Genomic DNA, 17729 nt, shown 5'->3' on the forward strand with positions numbered 1-17729 from the left:
GAAAAATTTCAATGTATCTGCCTTAATGAGTGTGTGACCCTGTTCCATCCAGAGTTGGTTTATATTTGTTTTTTTTTTGTCAGCTGTCTCTTGACATGGTGTATTGGCAAGAACCGCGCCCCAGTTTGATATTTTTTACTATATAATGTCAACAAAAGTGGCTTTTCGTTTTTCTAAGTGAAATTTCTGTAAATCCTTCAGTGTACAGTAGCATTTCATGCTGTCTTTTTAATAAAAATTTGGAATGGCGATGTCATAGGCCTAAAATCAATATTTCCAAATTGGACGATGGAATCGATGGTTTCATTTTAACGGGTTCAATTTTTTTATTTTAGATAAATTTATTTGAACATAGATTAACTTTGAGCATGATTAAAAATACAATTACAGAAGTAAATAAATAAAAGCGTGCTATGTTCGGCCGGGCCTAATCTTATATACCCTCCACCATGGATCGCATTTGTCGAGTTCTTTTCCCGGCATCTCTTTTTAGGCAAAAAAGGATATAAGCAAAAATTTGCTCTGCTATTAGAACGATATCAAGATATGGTCCGGTTTGGACCACAATTAAATTATACGTTGGAGACCAGTGTAAAATGTCAGCCAATTCCAATAAGAATTGCGCCCTTTGGGGGCTCAAGAAGTAAAATAGGGGGATCGATTTATATGGGAGCTGTATCAGGCTTGTAGACAAGATCAAGATCCCACATCGGATTACATGGCAGCTATATCAGGTTATTAACCGATTTGAACATTATTTGACACAGTTGTTGAAAGTAAGAATAAAATACGTCATGCAAAATTTCAGCCAAATCGGATAGGAATTGCGCTTTCTAGAAGCTCAAGAGGTCACGTCCCCAGATCGGTTTATATGGCAGCTATATCAGGGTTATGGACCGATTTGAATTATTCTTAGCACAGTTGTTGGATACCTTAACAAAACACGTCGTGCAAAATTTCAGCCAAATCGGGTAAGAATTGCGCACTATAGAGGCTCAAGAAGTCAAGACCCAAGATCGGTTTATATGGCAGCTATATCAAGTTATGAACCGATTTGAACTATACTTAGCACAGTTGTTGGATATCATAACAAAACACGTCGTGCAAAATTTCATTCTAATCGGATACAAATTGCGCACTCTTGGGGCTCAAGAAGTCAAGACACTAGATCGGTTTATATGGCAAAAAAACATGGACCGCAATGCCAACCGACCAACACTAATAAGAAAAATGTGTGCAAAATTTTAAGCGGCTAGCTTTACTCCTTCGGAAGTTAGCGTGCTTTCGACAGACAGACGGACGGACAGATGGACATGACTAGATCGACATAAAATGTCACGACAATCAAGAATATATATATCTAATGGGGTCTCAGACAAATATTTCGAGTAGTTACAAACAGATTGACGAAATTAGTATACCCCCCATCCTATGGTGGAGGGTATAAAAACTACTATCAAATATATGGCTAGTTGCAATATATAAAAAAATGGACCATAATTGAGTACTATAAATACCTCAAAAATGTTCAAAATTGACCCCATTGAGTGATAATTTACAGGTATGCCGTGTTTCTACCTATGGCATCGTGCTTGCCTATGGCATCGTGCAATCTCTAATGGCCTAAACCCCGTTTACACTGCTCATTGAATCCGGATTGAAGGCTTTCGTCAGCTGATTTTATAAAGGGAAAACAGGTGATCGAACAATTAAATCCGGATTTAAAGAGCAGTGTAAACGGGGTTCTACATAGAATGAGCACATTGAGGAGCGTCAGGTTGAAAAATGCAACCTTGCAAACAAATATTAAAAAGCAATTCTCAAAATTAAACAATTTTTAACTTTGACAACCAAACACTAAAAATACATGTGGCAACACATAATGACAATCATTTTTAAGCATCAAAGTTAGCATTTTTTTAAATTGTCCGCGTTGCTTTTGTGTGCAGAGTAATCTTTTTGGCAACGCGACGCTCAAATTCAAAGCTCAACGCGTTCATTCTGTGTTGACCTTAACAGCCCTTGTGTTTTTGCTGTCGTTGCGTTGATCGTCGCATATCATAGCAATGCATTTGCTTACGACAGATGGCATTAGTCAAGATATATTCATTTAATAATAATTATTCATTCAATTTGCAATAGTATGTGTTATTGTTGTTGATGTCTATAAATGAACTCAGTACTAGGCTTAACGATTATATCGACTATTTTTTTTATCCACTTAAAATGGGCTCCGACTTTTTACACATTAATCGATTAGTCTAAAGATCTCTACATAAACAACCGCGAAAACTTCTTTCTGATTTTCTGCAAATATTAATTAATTAAAATATATTTTGGGCAAATTTTTATATAGTAATATATTTTATACAATGGATACGATTGCACAGGATGACACATTGGCTGACGATGCATGGAAAGACTCATTTGACAAATTGCTGGAGCAGAAGCCCGTCTTGAGGGAGATGAATTTTCTCAAGAAAGATGTTAGAGCATCTTTTAACTTGAACTCCAGTTATGAAAATAGCAGCTTTGAACATTCAACAAGGGAATCACCGCAACAAAAGTGGAAAAAGGTGGCGATAAGAGCTTCGCCTTCAGCAAGATACCTCTCGGTGCCCAAGACGAATTTTAAGTACAAAAACAAGCTTGAAACGATATCAACACCCAGTAGAAAGACTGACTCAATATTTCCATTCAGGTGCACCTTGTCTCCTATTGGAAATTGGAAACTGCAAAATACCGAGGGCACAACCGAAAAAGGACAAGCTACAATATTTGATGGAACACCCATCACAAGTGGCATCGAAATTGACTTTGCCAATTGCCCATCTTTGAACCAAGAAGAATGTTCCAAAAGTGACAAGGCAGCACCGTCTATATTAGAATTGGTTGTCCACAATATTAAAAGCAAAAAGCGGCCGAAAAATGTTTGCTTTGATTCAAATGTTGTATGCCAAGAACCCAAGAGAGAAAACGATATTCATACTAGGGAACCTCTTCCAGTTATTGCACTGCAACCTGGAAAGTGGAGAAAATCATTAAATTTAATTCGGCGAACGCAATCAACACCTATGGAAAAACCTAAGGATTCTGATTTAGGAAAAAGCAAACCAAAAGAGTCGCTATCGAAAGGATTGTGTGGTCAAAGAAAGTCAACTTTGCAGCGCAAAGTATCAAGTTTGGGCAAAAGAAAAGAGAATTTTAAAACCCAATTACTACGTCGATGTAAGCAACAAAGCATTATATCATTCCCGGAGGCTTACAGTGTAAGTTACCTTACAAACTGCCGTAAAATCGGCGAAGGCGCCTTTGGGGAAGTATTTTTGCACACAAAATCGACAGGTAGACTTATTGAGAAAACGGTATTAAAAATCATTCCTATCGAGGGTAAACAACTAGTTAATGGTGAAGTTCAAAAGACATACGAACAAATTCATCAAGAGGTTGTGATTTCCATGGAGCTAAGTGCACTTAAGAACACAAAACGCGGGTCGAATTTTGCTGCTGGCTTTGTTAATGTCGAAAGAGTTAGATGTGTCAAAGGACAATACCCGCAACATCTTCAAAAACTCTGGGAGAACTTTGACGATGAAAAAGAATCGGAAAATGACCACCCGGAATGTTTCGGACCATCTCAAGAGTATATCATTTTAGAGATGACCTTTAGTGGCGAAGATATGGAGAAATTTATGTTCCGAAATGCCGAACAGTCCTTTTATGCATTGCATCAGATAATTTTCACTCTTGCTGCCGCAGAATATGCTTTTGAATTCGAACATCGTGATTTGCACTGGGGAAATGTGCTGGTCCTAAACACAAATGAAAAATTTCTCACTTACAAACTCAAAGGCAACATAATCACATTACCCACCAAAGGCGTCAAAGTCACCATAATTGACTATACCTTGTCCCGCGTTACTTATGGCAATTGCTGTTTCTACAACGATCTTTCTAATGATACTGAGCTCTTCTCGGCTACAGGTGACTACCAATTTGACATATATCGCATGATGCGTGAAATTTTAAATGACAAATGGGATATTTACCAAGCTAAGACTAACATCTTTTGGATATCATACATCCTATCCAAAATGTTGGATGGTGTCAGCTACAAAAATTATCAAACAAAAGTACATTCCGAATATATGGAGAAACTTAGAACCCTTAGTTCAACCATTCTGACATATACCAGTTGTTCGGAGTGTGCCAACCATCTCTCTACAATGCTACAGTAGTATACATATTTTTTATACTTTATTACGCTTTATTTGTATGTACTTTTTATATTTGTACGTCTTAATAATATCTCTGTGGGCTATTATCCCCCAAAAAGATCCTAGTGTTCTGATCAATTTATTTTTATGTTACTATTGTGCAATTTAAAAATAAACACTATTCCAGTGAAAGACAAACAACGGTTAAAAGTTTTTCATTACATTTACTTTTCGTTACATGCAAGGTAATGGCATCAGGTCTAAGTAAAAAAAACTCAATTATACAAAAAAATCTTAAAAAATAAGATTTCAAAATTAATAACATATTAAACCATTACTAATTCCAACTAGAAAAGGTATAAAATTGACCAAAAGTTTCCAATGTAAGCATATTGCAACCTATGTTTGTTAGTTCAAATGTTTTGTAATATTTTATCTTTGGTCTCAAAATCATTTTGTGTTTTCAACAGGACATTGTCTAGCTTTAGACTGACTTTATATTGCTTATATATACCACAGAGCAAGTAAAAACATGTCAAGTGAAAAAAATACTGCAAACTTAAATCTCCCAAAAATTGAGGATTACAATAATTATCGCAGTGCACAAAACGTCAAGATATATACGCAACAGATCAGAATCAAAAAAGGAGGAGGAGGCACAACAACCAATCCCAAGGCAGCCGGTTGTACGTATCGGATTGACCCGGTGAAGGCCTTCATCGGCAAGGGCTGCCACCTCAGTGTACAACACACTGCTTCAACAACAAAAAAGGAGGTATGGTCAGAGTAGAAATGCAATGCAAGAAAAAATATACCGACAATGCACACAAAAGAACTTGGTTGAAGGTAATACATGTACTTTACGTACAAATTTTTCGCTAAATCAGCCAAAAATTGAAGCTTGCGGCGGTAGAAGACTAATGGGGACATCGGTTTAATTGGGAGCTACATCTAATTATAGACCGTTTTGGATCATACTTACCACGGATGTTGGTCGCCCCTGTAACCGAATTAATAGCATGCTTGGATTACCAATGGGGAGGTCATGGATTCAATCCCCACCAGAGGCCTCGTCTGTCGCTGTGATATCACAATGGACTAAAATAGTATTTTAGATTCTGTTTAGAAAATAGACTATCACTCTGAGCCTAACGTACCACGGACGTTAAAAACAAAACATTACGTGAAACACTTCAGCCAAATCCGATAACACAGTTGCGGCGTCTGGGGCTCAAGATATTAAATCAGGTTATAGACCGATTTGAACCATACTTGTCACTTGTATTGGAAACCATTACATACAAAATCGGAAAATAATTGCGTATTCTAGGGGCCGACGAAGTCAAGTCGAAGGACCATTTTATATGGCAGCAATATCCAAATCTGAAACGATATGGCCCATTTGGAATACCCAACGACCTACATCAATAAAAAGTATATCTTTATTCCTTCTACCGCTACCGTGATTTTCACAGACGGACGGACATGCCTAGATCAAATTTCAAGACAATCAAGAATATATACTTTGCTACAGATGGTGTCCATAAAACGGTGATGGGCAAACTAACACAGTTATGGTTGTATGAAGGGCAGTAAAGGGTAAAGGGCAGCAAGCTCGTTTCAGACTGATCGCCGCGGGAACATGATGGCCACTCATTATTTAAACGCGCCAATAACTCGTCTTGTCATTTCGGAGGTGCCCCCTTTAAAATGCATTTTGCCTCCTGCACAAAAAAAAATAAAAATCGGTTTCAATTACGAAATTAATTGATCCAATTGATTTTTTAACTGAAACTTTTAGCAGATGATTGAAAAAAAAATCAGTTAAAAAATTCCATATTCAATTTAAAAATTATAGTAAACATTTGAAATTTTCAATTAACTTTTTAATTGAACCAAATAAAAATATTATTCAATTTTTTTTTTTTTTAATTTTCAATTATTTTTTAATTGATTCAATTAAAAGATTGATCGAAATTTTCGAAATATCCAATAAATGAAAAACGTAACGTTTGAATTTATAATTTACACGTTTATAATCATAACTCTTCTGATCTTGTGGCTGCTACACATGATAACGCAAATAAAAACCAGAATGTCAATTTGACAGTGTACAAAAGTTTGACAGCCTAGTGCAAATTGGCGCCACCATCCCCACAGGGTTATATCCATGACATAATTACTGGGTGGTGTACCGTAAACAGCTGAGTACAATTTTTTCTCACGAAGTGCGAGTTTTGGTTGTGTGTGTATTATAGTTAAGAACCATAGCACACACAAACAACGAAAAATGGCGCGAACTAGTTACATACACAAAATCAGAGTTGCACTAATCACTGATTTTGACAGATAGTGCACTCATTATTTTGTTGATGGGCAACTCCCACTACCTGCAAATTAATATATCTTGCTTTTTATCACAGATCCTTGGTACAATTAGAAAGTAACGTCATAAGCCCAGCTGAACAAGTATTCCAATTTCAGAGTTCTATCCAAATCTCACTGGAAAATCAAATGCTTTGTTTGGATTTTAAAGCTTTTTTACATTTTGTTTATTTTTTCACATTTTTATCGTTTGAATTTATAATTTACACGTTTATAATCATAACTCTTTTGATCTTGTGGCTGCTATACATGATAATGCAAATAAAAACTACAATGTCAATTTGACAGTGTACAGAAGTTTGACAACCTAGTGGAAATTTGCGCAACCATCCCCTCAGGGTTATACCATTGATTTCGTTGTTATTGGGCTTATGACTTTACCTTCTAATTTTACCAAGCACAGATCTGTTGTAAAAATAATCCTTTTATGCAAATGCCCCTTACTTTTAACCTTGTCTATATACAACTCTGTTAAGCATCATGATTAGCGTGGGTAGGATTGGAGAATTTTTTTTGTTTTTTTTTTTGCTGCAACTCCCGCTGGAGGACCGGGACGTCCCATGATCTGACTACTCCTGATCAACAGAATAATGAAAACTGAACTCCTGATCAGCGGGTTACTGAATATTGGAAATGTTCATGAAATTTAAGTTAACCAAGGCCAGACCAAAAGGTACGTTTTCCTAAAAAATGTTTAAGTTTCAGACAGATTTATTTGCATTTAAATTATTTAGAAGCAAAGTTACTTTTTTAAAGATACGCACTCTAGGAGCTTATCTCGACCTCATGAAATTGGTTGAACCCAGGAGAGCAAGTAAATGTTCCTAAAAATTGCTATGTTCACAGCCTATAAGCAAGCAATGCGGGCGATATGAATCTGACCTTATTTAATGACGCACGCACAGTCATATCCCGTGAACACATGTCCGGGATCTGTTTTTCGCCCGTTCATGGGCAATATTTTGACAACAAAAAAAAAAAAAATAAAATAAAACAATATTGACTGCGATTGTTTTCAACCGCCTTGAAGGCAATTTACTTCTATATTTCAAACTTGTAAGTTAAATTGTCCTCGTTCCCGTCTGTCTGTAACGAAAACGGCAAAAGTGGAAAAATTGTGTTTATAGCGTCACAACTTAAGAAACAAATATGATGATACTGTGCAGGGGTACAGAACATGGTAAAATGTGGCCATGAAGCAGGCAACATTGAAAATCAATTTGGTCCGAGATCAATAATTGATTTTCAGTTGCTTGCTTTAGAAATATGCCCTTCTGAACAAATTTATACATAATTATTTATTCACATGTATTATATATTAGAGTGTATTGAAGAATTGAACCTTTATTTACAGCGGTATCGGATTGTGCATCGGTTGTAGGCTTTACTTGTAGAAATATCGACAGATGGATCTACGCAGTGTTAACAAAACAATACTCCATTTAGCGATTGGGTGTATTGGTCCCCAATGGAAGCTTGTCGAAGATCGCTCACTAACTACCCTGCAAGTATGTGGTTGCAAAACAACTTCCTACTGGATAAAATAATGAAATTGTGGATGACTGACATCCCAAAGTCTGACTACTGATAAACGTCCCACTGAAAACTGAATGTAGAAAATGTTCCCAAACTCCTGATCAACGGGTTACTGAATATTGGAAATGTTCATGAAGCTTATGTTAACCAAGGCCAGACTAAAAGGTGCGTTTTTCTAAAAAAGAAGACATATGTAATTAGTGTCAGACACGGATTTATTTGCATTTAATTCATGTAGAAGCAAACTCTTCTAGAAGAATTTTCCTCGTTCCTGTCTGAAAATGTGGACTAGACATTCCATATGCTAATGAAAATGGTTAAATTGAAAAAGCGGTGTCTGAAGCGTTACAACTTAAGAAATAAATATGATGATACTGTGCAGAGGTACAGAACATGGTAAAATGTGGCCATGAAGTAAACAACATTGAAAAGCAATTTGGTCCGAGATCAATAATTGATTTGTAGTTGATTGCTTTAGGAATATGCCCTTTTGATCAAATTATTAAAAATTATGTACTCACATGTATTATAATTCGAATGTATTGAAAAATGGATTACAGCAATGCTGTGGAATGTGCATCGGATGTAGCCTTAACTTATGGAAATATCAACAGATGGATCTGCGCAGTTTTAACACAAAACCCCACCTACTTCTAGCACTGAGAAGGTAATTTCATTCAAAAAGATTATCAAATGTTTATGTAACTCTATATATGATGAAATAAAGCGCAGGGGTACAGAACATGGTAAAATGTGACCATGAAATGACACAACTTTAAAAACAAATGATCCGAGATCAACTTTTTGTTTTTTGTTGTGATCATTTTAGAAATATGCATAACTGAAAAAAAAAATTTTCTATTTATAAAACCATAATTAAATATAAAGTCTAATAAAAAAATTAATTTTTTTCATTGCAGATATTAATTGTTTGGCCCATTCTACATTTGGGCTTTCTTAATGCTTTGACAAGGACGTCGGATATTTTGAAAGATTTACATATTTGTGGAACCAGTCTTCCAACTGTAAAAATAATATTGTCTTTGTTGTTGTAGCTGTGTGTTGTACACAGATGCGGCAGCCTTTGGCAATGAAGGACCCCATCGTGTCAATCCGGTACGTACAACCGGCTGCCATGGGATATTGTTGTTTAAGGCCTTTGAACGGCCCTCGGAACTTTGAGGCCTAAAAAAAGGAAGACTGAATTAATTCCCAGCCTTAAAGAAAATAAGATTACCCAAGTTCATTGACCATCTCAAAAATTGTACTAAGCATTTTATATTTTATGACAAAAAATTAATAAAACAACCTTTTGTCAGCATGCATGTCATGCATGTAAATAAAAATTAATGTTAACTCTAGTTATTGAAAATAAGTACGGACTAAGATCGGACAATCCCGATTTTCTGAGGCCCATTGGATCAATTGCTAAAGACTTTTTTAATAAAAACTGTTTCAAACAGAAATAAAATAGTATATTTAAATTAAAAGTCTTGGAAAGTTTGAAAATTTCAATTCACTGTTAATTCATCCATAAAAAGATGATTAAAAATTTTCAATTAATTTTTTAATCAATACTTTTAATTGTCGAAATTTTAATTTCAATCGCAAATCATACACGTAACTCAGGCGTTACATGCTGTCGAAGCAGTAACTATTGGGCTGTAACCGCAAAGCCCATTCAAATCACTCTCACTTATAGCGAGAAGTTCAGCACTACAAAGGGAATCTTAAGATCAAGCATGTCTAGATCGTATTTACGAAGAACAATCCCATGGCAGCCGGTTGTACGTACCGGATTGACACGGTGATTCCTTCATCGGCAAGAGTTGTCGCCTCAGTGTACAAAACACTTCTACAACAACAACTACTACCGAGAGAGAGCACAGTCCTTGGAGAACTCGGTACTGAAGTTTCAATGAATTACAAGTGTAATAAAATTTAAAAATTGTTTAATTTTAGCGCATTGTTTTTGTGGCATTTGTCTGCAGAATTGCATTTTTATGCGCGTGCATATTATGTAGCTACACCTTAATCTTCGAACAAAACTTGCTCGGGTGCGAGAATTACCCACCAGTTCTAGGCTTTTGGGAGGAATAACGTGAACAAAAAAATTGTTTGCTATGCGAAATATTAGGCGGGTTTTCTCGCTTAGTAAGTATGCAAAGGGGATTTAAAAAGGTGGTCTCACGAGAACGGCTGTTAACAGCCGGCCAGTTTTGAAGGTATTAAGATGACAGATTTTTGTTTGCATTCTCTTTTTTTTTGTTATCTTCTCTCTCGTATATTATCTGCTCATGTACGCAAATGTATACACAAACGAAAACAAATTTCTTAGTCAAACAATGGCAGCCGGTTGTGCGTTCCGAATTAACCCGATGAAGTCCTTCATCGGCAAGGTCTGCCGTCTCAGGGTACAACGAACTGCAATTTTCTTAGTGTGTGTTGGCAAAACTTCGATCAGCTTGATGACAACATGGCGGATTGCACAAAATGATTTGTGGTTGTTGTAGAAGTGAGACCACCTTTAATTGTTTCGCCATGGTTAGTATGGAGAAAAATGCTATCCCCGATTAATTAAGCGGCTAATCTTATCGCCGCCTATAAAGCCGTTTATAAAATCATTCAATTTGAATGACAGAACTAAGAGAGAAAGAACACAACATACTCATTCAATGAATATACGCTCTGGAATGGCAAAATTGCGTAGAATTTTAATAACATTACATTTATGAACTCTGAGAATACTTTTTTTTTTATTAAATTAAAATAACTTATATTGTTTGCTTATTGGTTTTTGATTATTTCGTATGTGTGTCAGTGCTGCCAACGATGAAGTACAAGTCATTTTGCGGGAAGAGCGTTTAATTTATCCACGAAGTCTAGTACTGAACATTTCAGCGGCTATTACGAAAGCAGAATAGAATACCAACCCTAAGCCAGTGAATCCACAAGACTGGTAAATGAAACAACCCAATTGTGGGATATGTTTTACAAAATTGCACAATAAAAACTACCTATGAATGGGTGACCTCAGACACACCTAAATAATAGACAAATCTGGCCACACTCAAGTACAAAAAACGGCACGTTAAGTATGACACTAATTGGATAACTTGATGATTGACAAGATTGGGTGGCGCTTGGTGCATTGTTTAAATTATACACAACACAATGGATCGCACAATTATTGCTCCTTATCGGGCTGAGGAGAAAGAACTATCACTTGTACTATATAAAAAGCTACAGGGATTGATACTGTTGCATCCTGCATCGGAGGATTTAAAAAAATGCTTGTCGGACGAAATGTTTGTGAAGCCCAACCAACAGGCTTTCTTCAACGTGATGCACTACCTTTTCAGACTGCTCGATCCAAATGAGTTTAGAAAACGTTTCTACTGGCCAATTACGGATAAGCGAGCAGAATCTAATTTTCGCACAAGCACTGTGGAATATCTAAAGCACCTCAATGAGAAACATCAACTGAATTGGAACAACATCAAATCGTATCTTGTGGTTATGCCAGGGGGCATGAAGTTCATAAGTTTCTTGCTGGACTTTGTGCATTTCATAATAACGGAGTTGATCAAGCAAAAGGAAAAACAATTAAATCTAGACTCTGGACAGCATGTTGAAAATATTACCGAGGAGAGTCTACAGAAGATGTGCAGAAAGGACTCGGTGTTTAAGGAAATGTCATCTCAGTTTCTCATTAATATTGATGTTATCAGCAATCGCTATATGGAGAAAATACAGATGCTGACGCAACAATTTGAGGAGCTGGCAGATACCACTAAGCTATCTGCCGATCTATTGATCGATGAAAAGTTTCTGAATGAGTTCGAAGGAAGTAATGAAGATTTATTTGAAAGATATTTTGCACAGAGGACACAAAATATTAAGGCAATGGAAGAAAGTGTTTTCAAAATGAAAGAGAGCATGGATAGATTTTATGCTAAGGAAAGTGGTTTTAAGTGTGATGTACAGAAAATAAGCCAACAATTGAGAAACATTCGGGATAATTTCAGTATTGATAATATAACAGAAGGTAAGACTTAGCCAAATATAGTGAAATATTCTAATTTAACTTGTTGCCACTGCCGTTCTTTAGATTCCCTTATTAATGATGATGGCGTCAATATCAACACTCTAATAAAGACATTTAATTGCATTTATACGACTATACAGTCGGAATTATCTGCTGCCAATAAGCGGCCTCAAGCAGGTCTGGTCAAAACACGACTATACGAAGTACAAAAAGACCTGAAACAGATTGAAAGTCAAATGACCGACTTCTTGGTGGTTATAAAATCAAGAAAAAAGAAACGCCAAGACGATACACCATCGCTTCACCAAACGCCTATTAGGCATCCAGTTCATATTGATGTTGGTATCAAACGAAATTTGGAAAATAGCCTATTGCTGAAATATGTTTCAACACCACCAATAAAATTGGAGCTGCAAGAAGGACATCATGGACCTTCGCGTTTATCCCTAGTGGATTCGAAGGCTGCCTCTAATACTAGTGCGTTTAATAGCTTTTTGGGTTAGTAAACTACTTTCAATTTGCAGTAACTCTTTCCAAGATTTGTTAAACATTCAATTTTTTGCAGCACCTTCAAGGACCGCACGTATTACAAGGCTTAATTGCAGCCTGGCCGAACAATCCATGGTGGACTTGAACGTATCCATGAATAAATCGAAACTTATAGATCCCATGCAACTGCTTAGATCCATAAGCAAGGAAAATTCCAAAATGGCAACAACACCTAAGTCAAATCTTTCTTCATTGAGTAGTCGATGGAAAGAGCGCCAGTCGTTGCTGACAGATAGAGATGATGAAATCCCAACAATTATTGTAACTGGAGCTGACTCGCCGCGGACACATATTAGGCCAAGCACATCCGCAGAGGAAAGGAAAACAACAGCGATTGGACGTAAATCTCTATTTTCCGAAAAGGATGTAGATATTTCCAGCACATCCATCTTGGAGAAAAAATCTTTTGCCACCAGCAGTGGCTCTCCAACTATTATTCAATCACCTTTTACACCATTCAATTCCAATGATCGTACTCGAATTTCGAGAACTCAAATTCAACTCTTCGATACAAATTCATTTACTGGCGCCAGTAACTTAACATTATCATCGTCGAGGTCGGGTATTAAGAAAATATGCGCCTTAAAAAAGGTTCAGAACGACTCTATGAACTTTGCCAATTTGAGCACCAGCCCATCGGGCCGTTTGGAACCACTCGTTACAGCGGAGGACTTTGAAATACCAAAACTTCGCTTGAATGATAAGTCATTGCTGGATCAAAGCGTCAATTTGAATGTAAGTCGAAGGGCACATATAGTGCTTCTTTGCTTAAAAAATGTGTTATATATATTTTTTTAAAGTGGATGAATCTTATAGAAAAATTAAAATTTTATTGAAAATGGTAAGGAACGCATTATTAGAAAAATAAATGTGAAACCAAGAGATGCAAATCATGTACGTCGCATACAACTAAGCGGGCGATTAAAGTCCAGGAAAATTAATACATAAAAAAATGCATATAACAGAGATATAAAAATATATAAATATTCTACCCTGCAGCTGTATATACACCCGATTTGCACAAATGGAGCTAGTGAAAGCGCATTTCGTCAGTGTAATGCTCTCTTGTTCATATGCCACTTTATTGATTATGAAATAAGCGGATTTGAAGTTCGCATAGCCCTCATCAAGCTTGAACGTTTATCCCCCCTGTTTCTTAATGGAAAGTTCATGGGTAAATTAGCAGTGGTTTCGAGTCGAGAAACGTAGGAAGGCGCCGGGCGACACTGGCTCTTTCCTAAATACAGAGTGCCTATGATACTCGATATGACAAGGCGTGTTATTGGCGCTTTTATATAACCAATGGTCATCGTGTAGCTGAAGCGATCGGTGCTATGGGCCGGGACGACATCGCTCATCAATCGCGACCTTTTTCTCAGATTTAAACGGAATCTTAAAAAAATTGTATATAGCTTTAATACAATACAGTTGGTCCAATTTTGCCATATAGGAGCATAGCAAGCGTATTTATTGATAGATGTCAGGGATTCACTTTTCCTTTCATCCATTGAAACAATTGGGGATTATCAATCCCATGGCAGCTGAAGTTTAATTTTTTGGCACTGACTTCTGTTACACTACTGTGTTGAGTGTTAGCAAAATATCAGTTTTGAATAAGATTAGTCCGTTATTATTGGTTTAAGTTATCAATTAGTCAAGTTTATTCTTACACAAAGTTTTTTTTTCTATCTTCTAGAAATCTTCTGCAAACGAAACATCGAATCCTTTCGCCCAATTGGATTTTTCGTTGGAAAAACAAGAAAACAATGATGAAGTCTCACCAACAACCATTTGCGATAAGAACTCTGTAGAGTATAGAAATCATATACAAGAGGAGGAGGAGGCTCTGTTCAATATAAGTGACAGTGTTCTTAATGATGTTACTCTATAAAGTAATTACATGTGAATGTAAAAATTTTAGTAATTAATTTACATTTTATTAAACATTTTTTTGCAGTAGATTTTTATTACTACCAAAAAGATGGTTCACCTTTGTTTATTCGTCGGTCGAGAGTTGATTGTTTGATGAGGGTCAAGGATGTCGACGATTTTTTATAGTACAATAAATTTAAAAGGTATTGTCGCCTCTCATAATACATTTCATCATAGATGCTAAGCTGATTTTTCCCAAATTGTTCTTTTGAAGCAGGCTCAACGTAGTGATGGGGTTTCCCAGTTTTGTTTACTTCTAATTTTAAGCCTAATGCACCTTTCGTCGCCTGGAACATAAAACAACTACATATTAGTTATCTTTAAAAATTCTAATGAACATTTTTCCTACTTTAATTTTGGTTGCACCACCTCTCCGAAACTGGTCGTTGTCTGGACCTTCTGCATTTGCATAAGTACTTTTAATGATTTCTTCTTTAACAATAGCTTTGATGCAATCAATCATGTCCTCTTTCCTTATAAACTTATCTCGTATTAAAGGTTCTTGTAGAACATTTTGAATTTCATCGCGAATTATAGTTGTTACGGCAATAGTTTCAAAGTTGTTCATATCAGTTATTTTTTCAAAGCTCGTATGGGAACTATTAATGTTCATCATTATTTTTATGATTTCTTCAGTCAAAGGAATTAAACGCTGGTTTTTTCTTCTTTCGTGTATTTTAACAAGCTTCATACGCAATTTATGCAATTTTTTTCACTTCAAATTTTTAGTTCTTAATGGTTCAAAAAATAGAAATAGAATAGAAAAGCGAACGATTGAAAAATCAAAGTATTGTTTTATATTTGGATAAACAATGAAAAAATTACATGTTTGGTTTCACCAGGTAGATGCTCGCAAATAAAACTTGGAAATTTTCTATTCCAACGTTTCGGGATGACAAGGCCAATTGGGATCTTTTTAAAGAAAATGTGTCAATATCTCTTGTCATATCCATATTTCTTATGCCTTTGGGAGGACTTTGTGCTCCGACTCTTCCTGTGATAGTACGATTGTATCAACAAAACAGAAACTTTCCATAGATGATCTCCCTGATTCGGTTGTGCGCTTGGCTTAGTTGTCCTCAAGAATTTCGATTGAAGAACTCGATGATACTCTTAGGACAATAAGGGGTTCAACACCATCGTTGGATAAACTGACTTACTCGATGGTCAGGAATGCACCTTTTTGTTTTAGATTACGCCTCTATCGGTTATACAACAATATTCTGTCAACGGCTACCTAGCCACATGATTGGAAGATGGCGGTGCTTTCGCCCATTCCTAAGCATTTAACGATTGTGTACAGCAGTGGGCCACAAGGAAAGGAGCAGTGATTCCAATTGGGGCGACAGAAATTCTTCACGTTTGCCGTAAACGTTTGTGCGGATCCAATTACATAAACCTTGGACAGCATATCTTACAGATATTGGAACAAATGAGGGATCTGGATTTGACATTCACAAGGTAACTTCAATGGGATGAGCCCGTGAAGAAGTTTATATCAAGGTTGAGTAAGATAAATAACTTGATGAAGCTTATTTGTTCCAGAAAGAACGGTCCACACATCGATACAACAATTGACATCTGCAAGTCACTTGTTGTTGGTACGATTTCAAATGGTATGACTGTTTACTGATGGTCTTCTTCAAGATTAATGTGGCCATTCGCGATCGCAGTGATAACGTTGTTAATTTGACACTAGCTTGACTAGGTACATAAAATCGTCGACATCCCCTAAATGTTTCAAGTCGCTGTTCGAGCGAGCGACCATCTCCGAGTATGATCTGGGCCAAATACTCTTCATTGATGGTTCATTTGACGGCACGCGTACTTCTTTTTCAGTCATTCGACAAATCTCACATAACGACCATGAGGCGGTTTTGAGGCTCGTTTGCCAGATCCTACTGGTATATTTTTCGCGGAACTCGTGACTATTGACTTTTCTTTATCTTTTGCTGTCGGCAAGAGATGTTAAACTATTATATGCACAGATAGTTTAAGTTCTACTAGAGCTTTATATAAGAATAGGTAAGGATTATATGACGATATCGTGAACTTAGGTGGATCTGTCAGGGATATTTTGGTCTCGTGGGTCCCATCCCGCATTGGTATTATTGGTAATCACCGTGCGGAATTGGCCAAGATGGCTCTAAGACTTGAGACACATTCGCTGTTATCTACCAATATATGGCACTGCGGAGAATTAAAGACCAAGATTACTGGAGGTCTTCCTCCTGTTTCTTGAAGGACGTTTACTCTCCGAGCACCACACCTAATTATCACCCTCGCCTGATTAAACAGATTGCGTGAAGCTTGCGCTACTCCGTGTGAATAAAATTAGAATTGTGTCTAGAAATTTAAAAAGATAGTCGAAAGACTGTATGTGGGAGTTTTATCATCTATATATAAAGAATTTATCAAAATTTGGAACGGGTAGACTTTTTCAAACACGGACTGTTGAGTCTTAAAAATTTTCCAATTCAACTAAGTAATGATTGAAAGAACTTACTGCCTAGAGTATTAACATTTTTTTTTTTTTTTCACTCGATTTAAAGAAACGGCTGTTTTCCCTTTATAAAAGCATCCGTTTTCAATGAAATGGCGAAAGAATCGAGTGACGAAAAGGAAAAAAGGTCGTTTTTGTTTATTGAAAAAGATAAAATTTTCAATCACTATCGTTATTACAAAAAAAAAAAATCAAGTTTTAAATTACATTTTTAATTGAAAAATTTTCGAGACACTTCTTTCTGTGTGACTTTCATTTGATACCCATATTGCCTATGCTACCGGGAAAATTCTCAATACCCCGTATGTTCTTCCCGGATCCAATTTTTAGTATTTTTTATTGCATATTCGTAATCCACTCGATAATACCTTTTATTTGATACCCATATTGCTTAGGTTGGCCAACTCCCCCTATGGGGGCCCCAGGGGCCTCTGCCCTAAAAACGTTCTTCGGAATGTTCCTGGGGTCAACCCACATCTGCACACCAAATTTCAGCGAAATCGGAGGTGCGTACTATAAATTGCAGTTTCGCCTATATGAAAATTTATGGGCAAAAGTG

At 36.4% G+C, this 17729-nt stretch overlaps 3 protein-coding genes and 1 long non-coding RNA gene across 5 annotated transcripts; 3 read left to right on the plus strand and 1 right to left on the minus strand.

The window, feature by feature from the left end:
- Window positions 1-2261: 2261 nt before the first annotated feature.
- On the plus strand, window positions 2262-4418 carry LOC106083978 (serine/threonine-protein kinase haspin homolog). Its single transcript, XM_013247331.2, has one exon. The coding sequence runs from the start codon at window positions 2373-2375 to the stop codon at window positions 4236-4238; it is 1866 nt and encodes a 621-aa protein (XP_013102785.2). The 5' UTR covers window positions 2262-2372; the 3' UTR covers window positions 4239-4418.
- Window positions 4419-6261: 1843 nt separating this feature from the next.
- LOC106083971 (uncharacterized) lies at window positions 6262-10094 on the plus strand. Of its 2 annotated transcripts, XR_009397345.1 has the most exons (4): window positions 6724-7275; window positions 7957-8303; window positions 8377-8805; window positions 9059-10094. It is a non-coding gene; the product is annotated as an uncharacterized LOC106083971 (long non-coding RNA). The 2 variants fall into 2 exon arrangements; XR_009397344.1 differs by having other exon boundaries at window positions 6262-7275; window positions 7957-8805.
- An 870-nt stretch (window positions 10095-10964) lies between these two features.
- LOC106084541 (augmin complex subunit dgt6) lies at window positions 10965-14843 on the plus strand. Its single transcript, XM_013248303.2, has 5 exons — window positions 10965-12186; window positions 12250-12684; window positions 12752-13470; window positions 14432-14627; window positions 14693-14843. The coding sequence occupies exons 1-4, from the start codon at window positions 11313-11315 to the stop codon at window positions 14624-14626; spliced, it is 2223 nt and encodes a 740-aa protein (XP_013103757.2). The 5' UTR covers window positions 10965-11312; the 3' UTR covers window position 14627; window positions 14693-14843.
- On the minus strand, window positions 14645-17279 carry LOC106084555 (uncharacterized). The gene is made up of 3 exons (XM_059363547.1): window positions 17174-17279; window positions 15017-15398; window positions 14645-14954 (listed from the first exon to the last, which is right to left on the minus strand). Exons 2-3 carry the CDS (start codon window positions 15356-15358, stop codon window positions 14706-14708), a joined length of 591 nt encoding a protein of 196 aa, XP_059219530.1. The 5' UTR covers window positions 15359-15398; window positions 17174-17279; the 3' UTR covers window positions 14645-14705.
- Window positions 17280-17729: the final 450 nt, after the last annotated feature.

The sequence above is a fragment of the Stomoxys calcitrans genome, chromosome 2, assembly GCF_963082655.1.
Source record: "Stomoxys calcitrans chromosome 2, idStoCalc2.1, whole genome shotgun sequence".
NCBI lineage: Eukaryota > Metazoa > Arthropoda > Insecta > Diptera > Muscidae > Stomoxys > Stomoxys calcitrans.

Bases quoted from the DNA above. Each gene is read 5' to 3' on its own strand.
- LOC106083978 (XM_013247331.2), top strand. From the start codon at position 2,373: ATGGATACGATTGCACAGGATGACACATTGGCTGACGATGCATGGAAA.
- LOC106084541 (XM_013248303.2), top strand. From the start codon at position 11,313: ATGGATCGCACAATTATTGCTCCTTATCGGGCTGAGGAGAAAGAACTA. The intron at 12,187-12,249 runs GTAAGACTTAGC...GCCGTTCTTTAG, and splicing joins TATTGATAATATAACAGAAG to ATTCCCTTATTAATGATGAT. The intron at 12,685-12,751 runs GTTAGTAAACTA...AATTTTTTGCAG, and splicing joins TGCGTTTAATAGCTTTTTGG to CACCTTCAAGGACCGCACGT.
- LOC106084555 (XM_059363547.1), bottom strand. From the start codon at position 15,358: ATGAAGCTTGTTAAAATACACGAAAGAAGAAAAAACCAGCGTTTAATT. The intron at 14,955-15,016 runs GTAGGAAAAATG...TTTATGTTCCAG, and splicing joins GTGGTGCAACCAAAATTAAA to GCGACGAAAGGTGCATTAGG.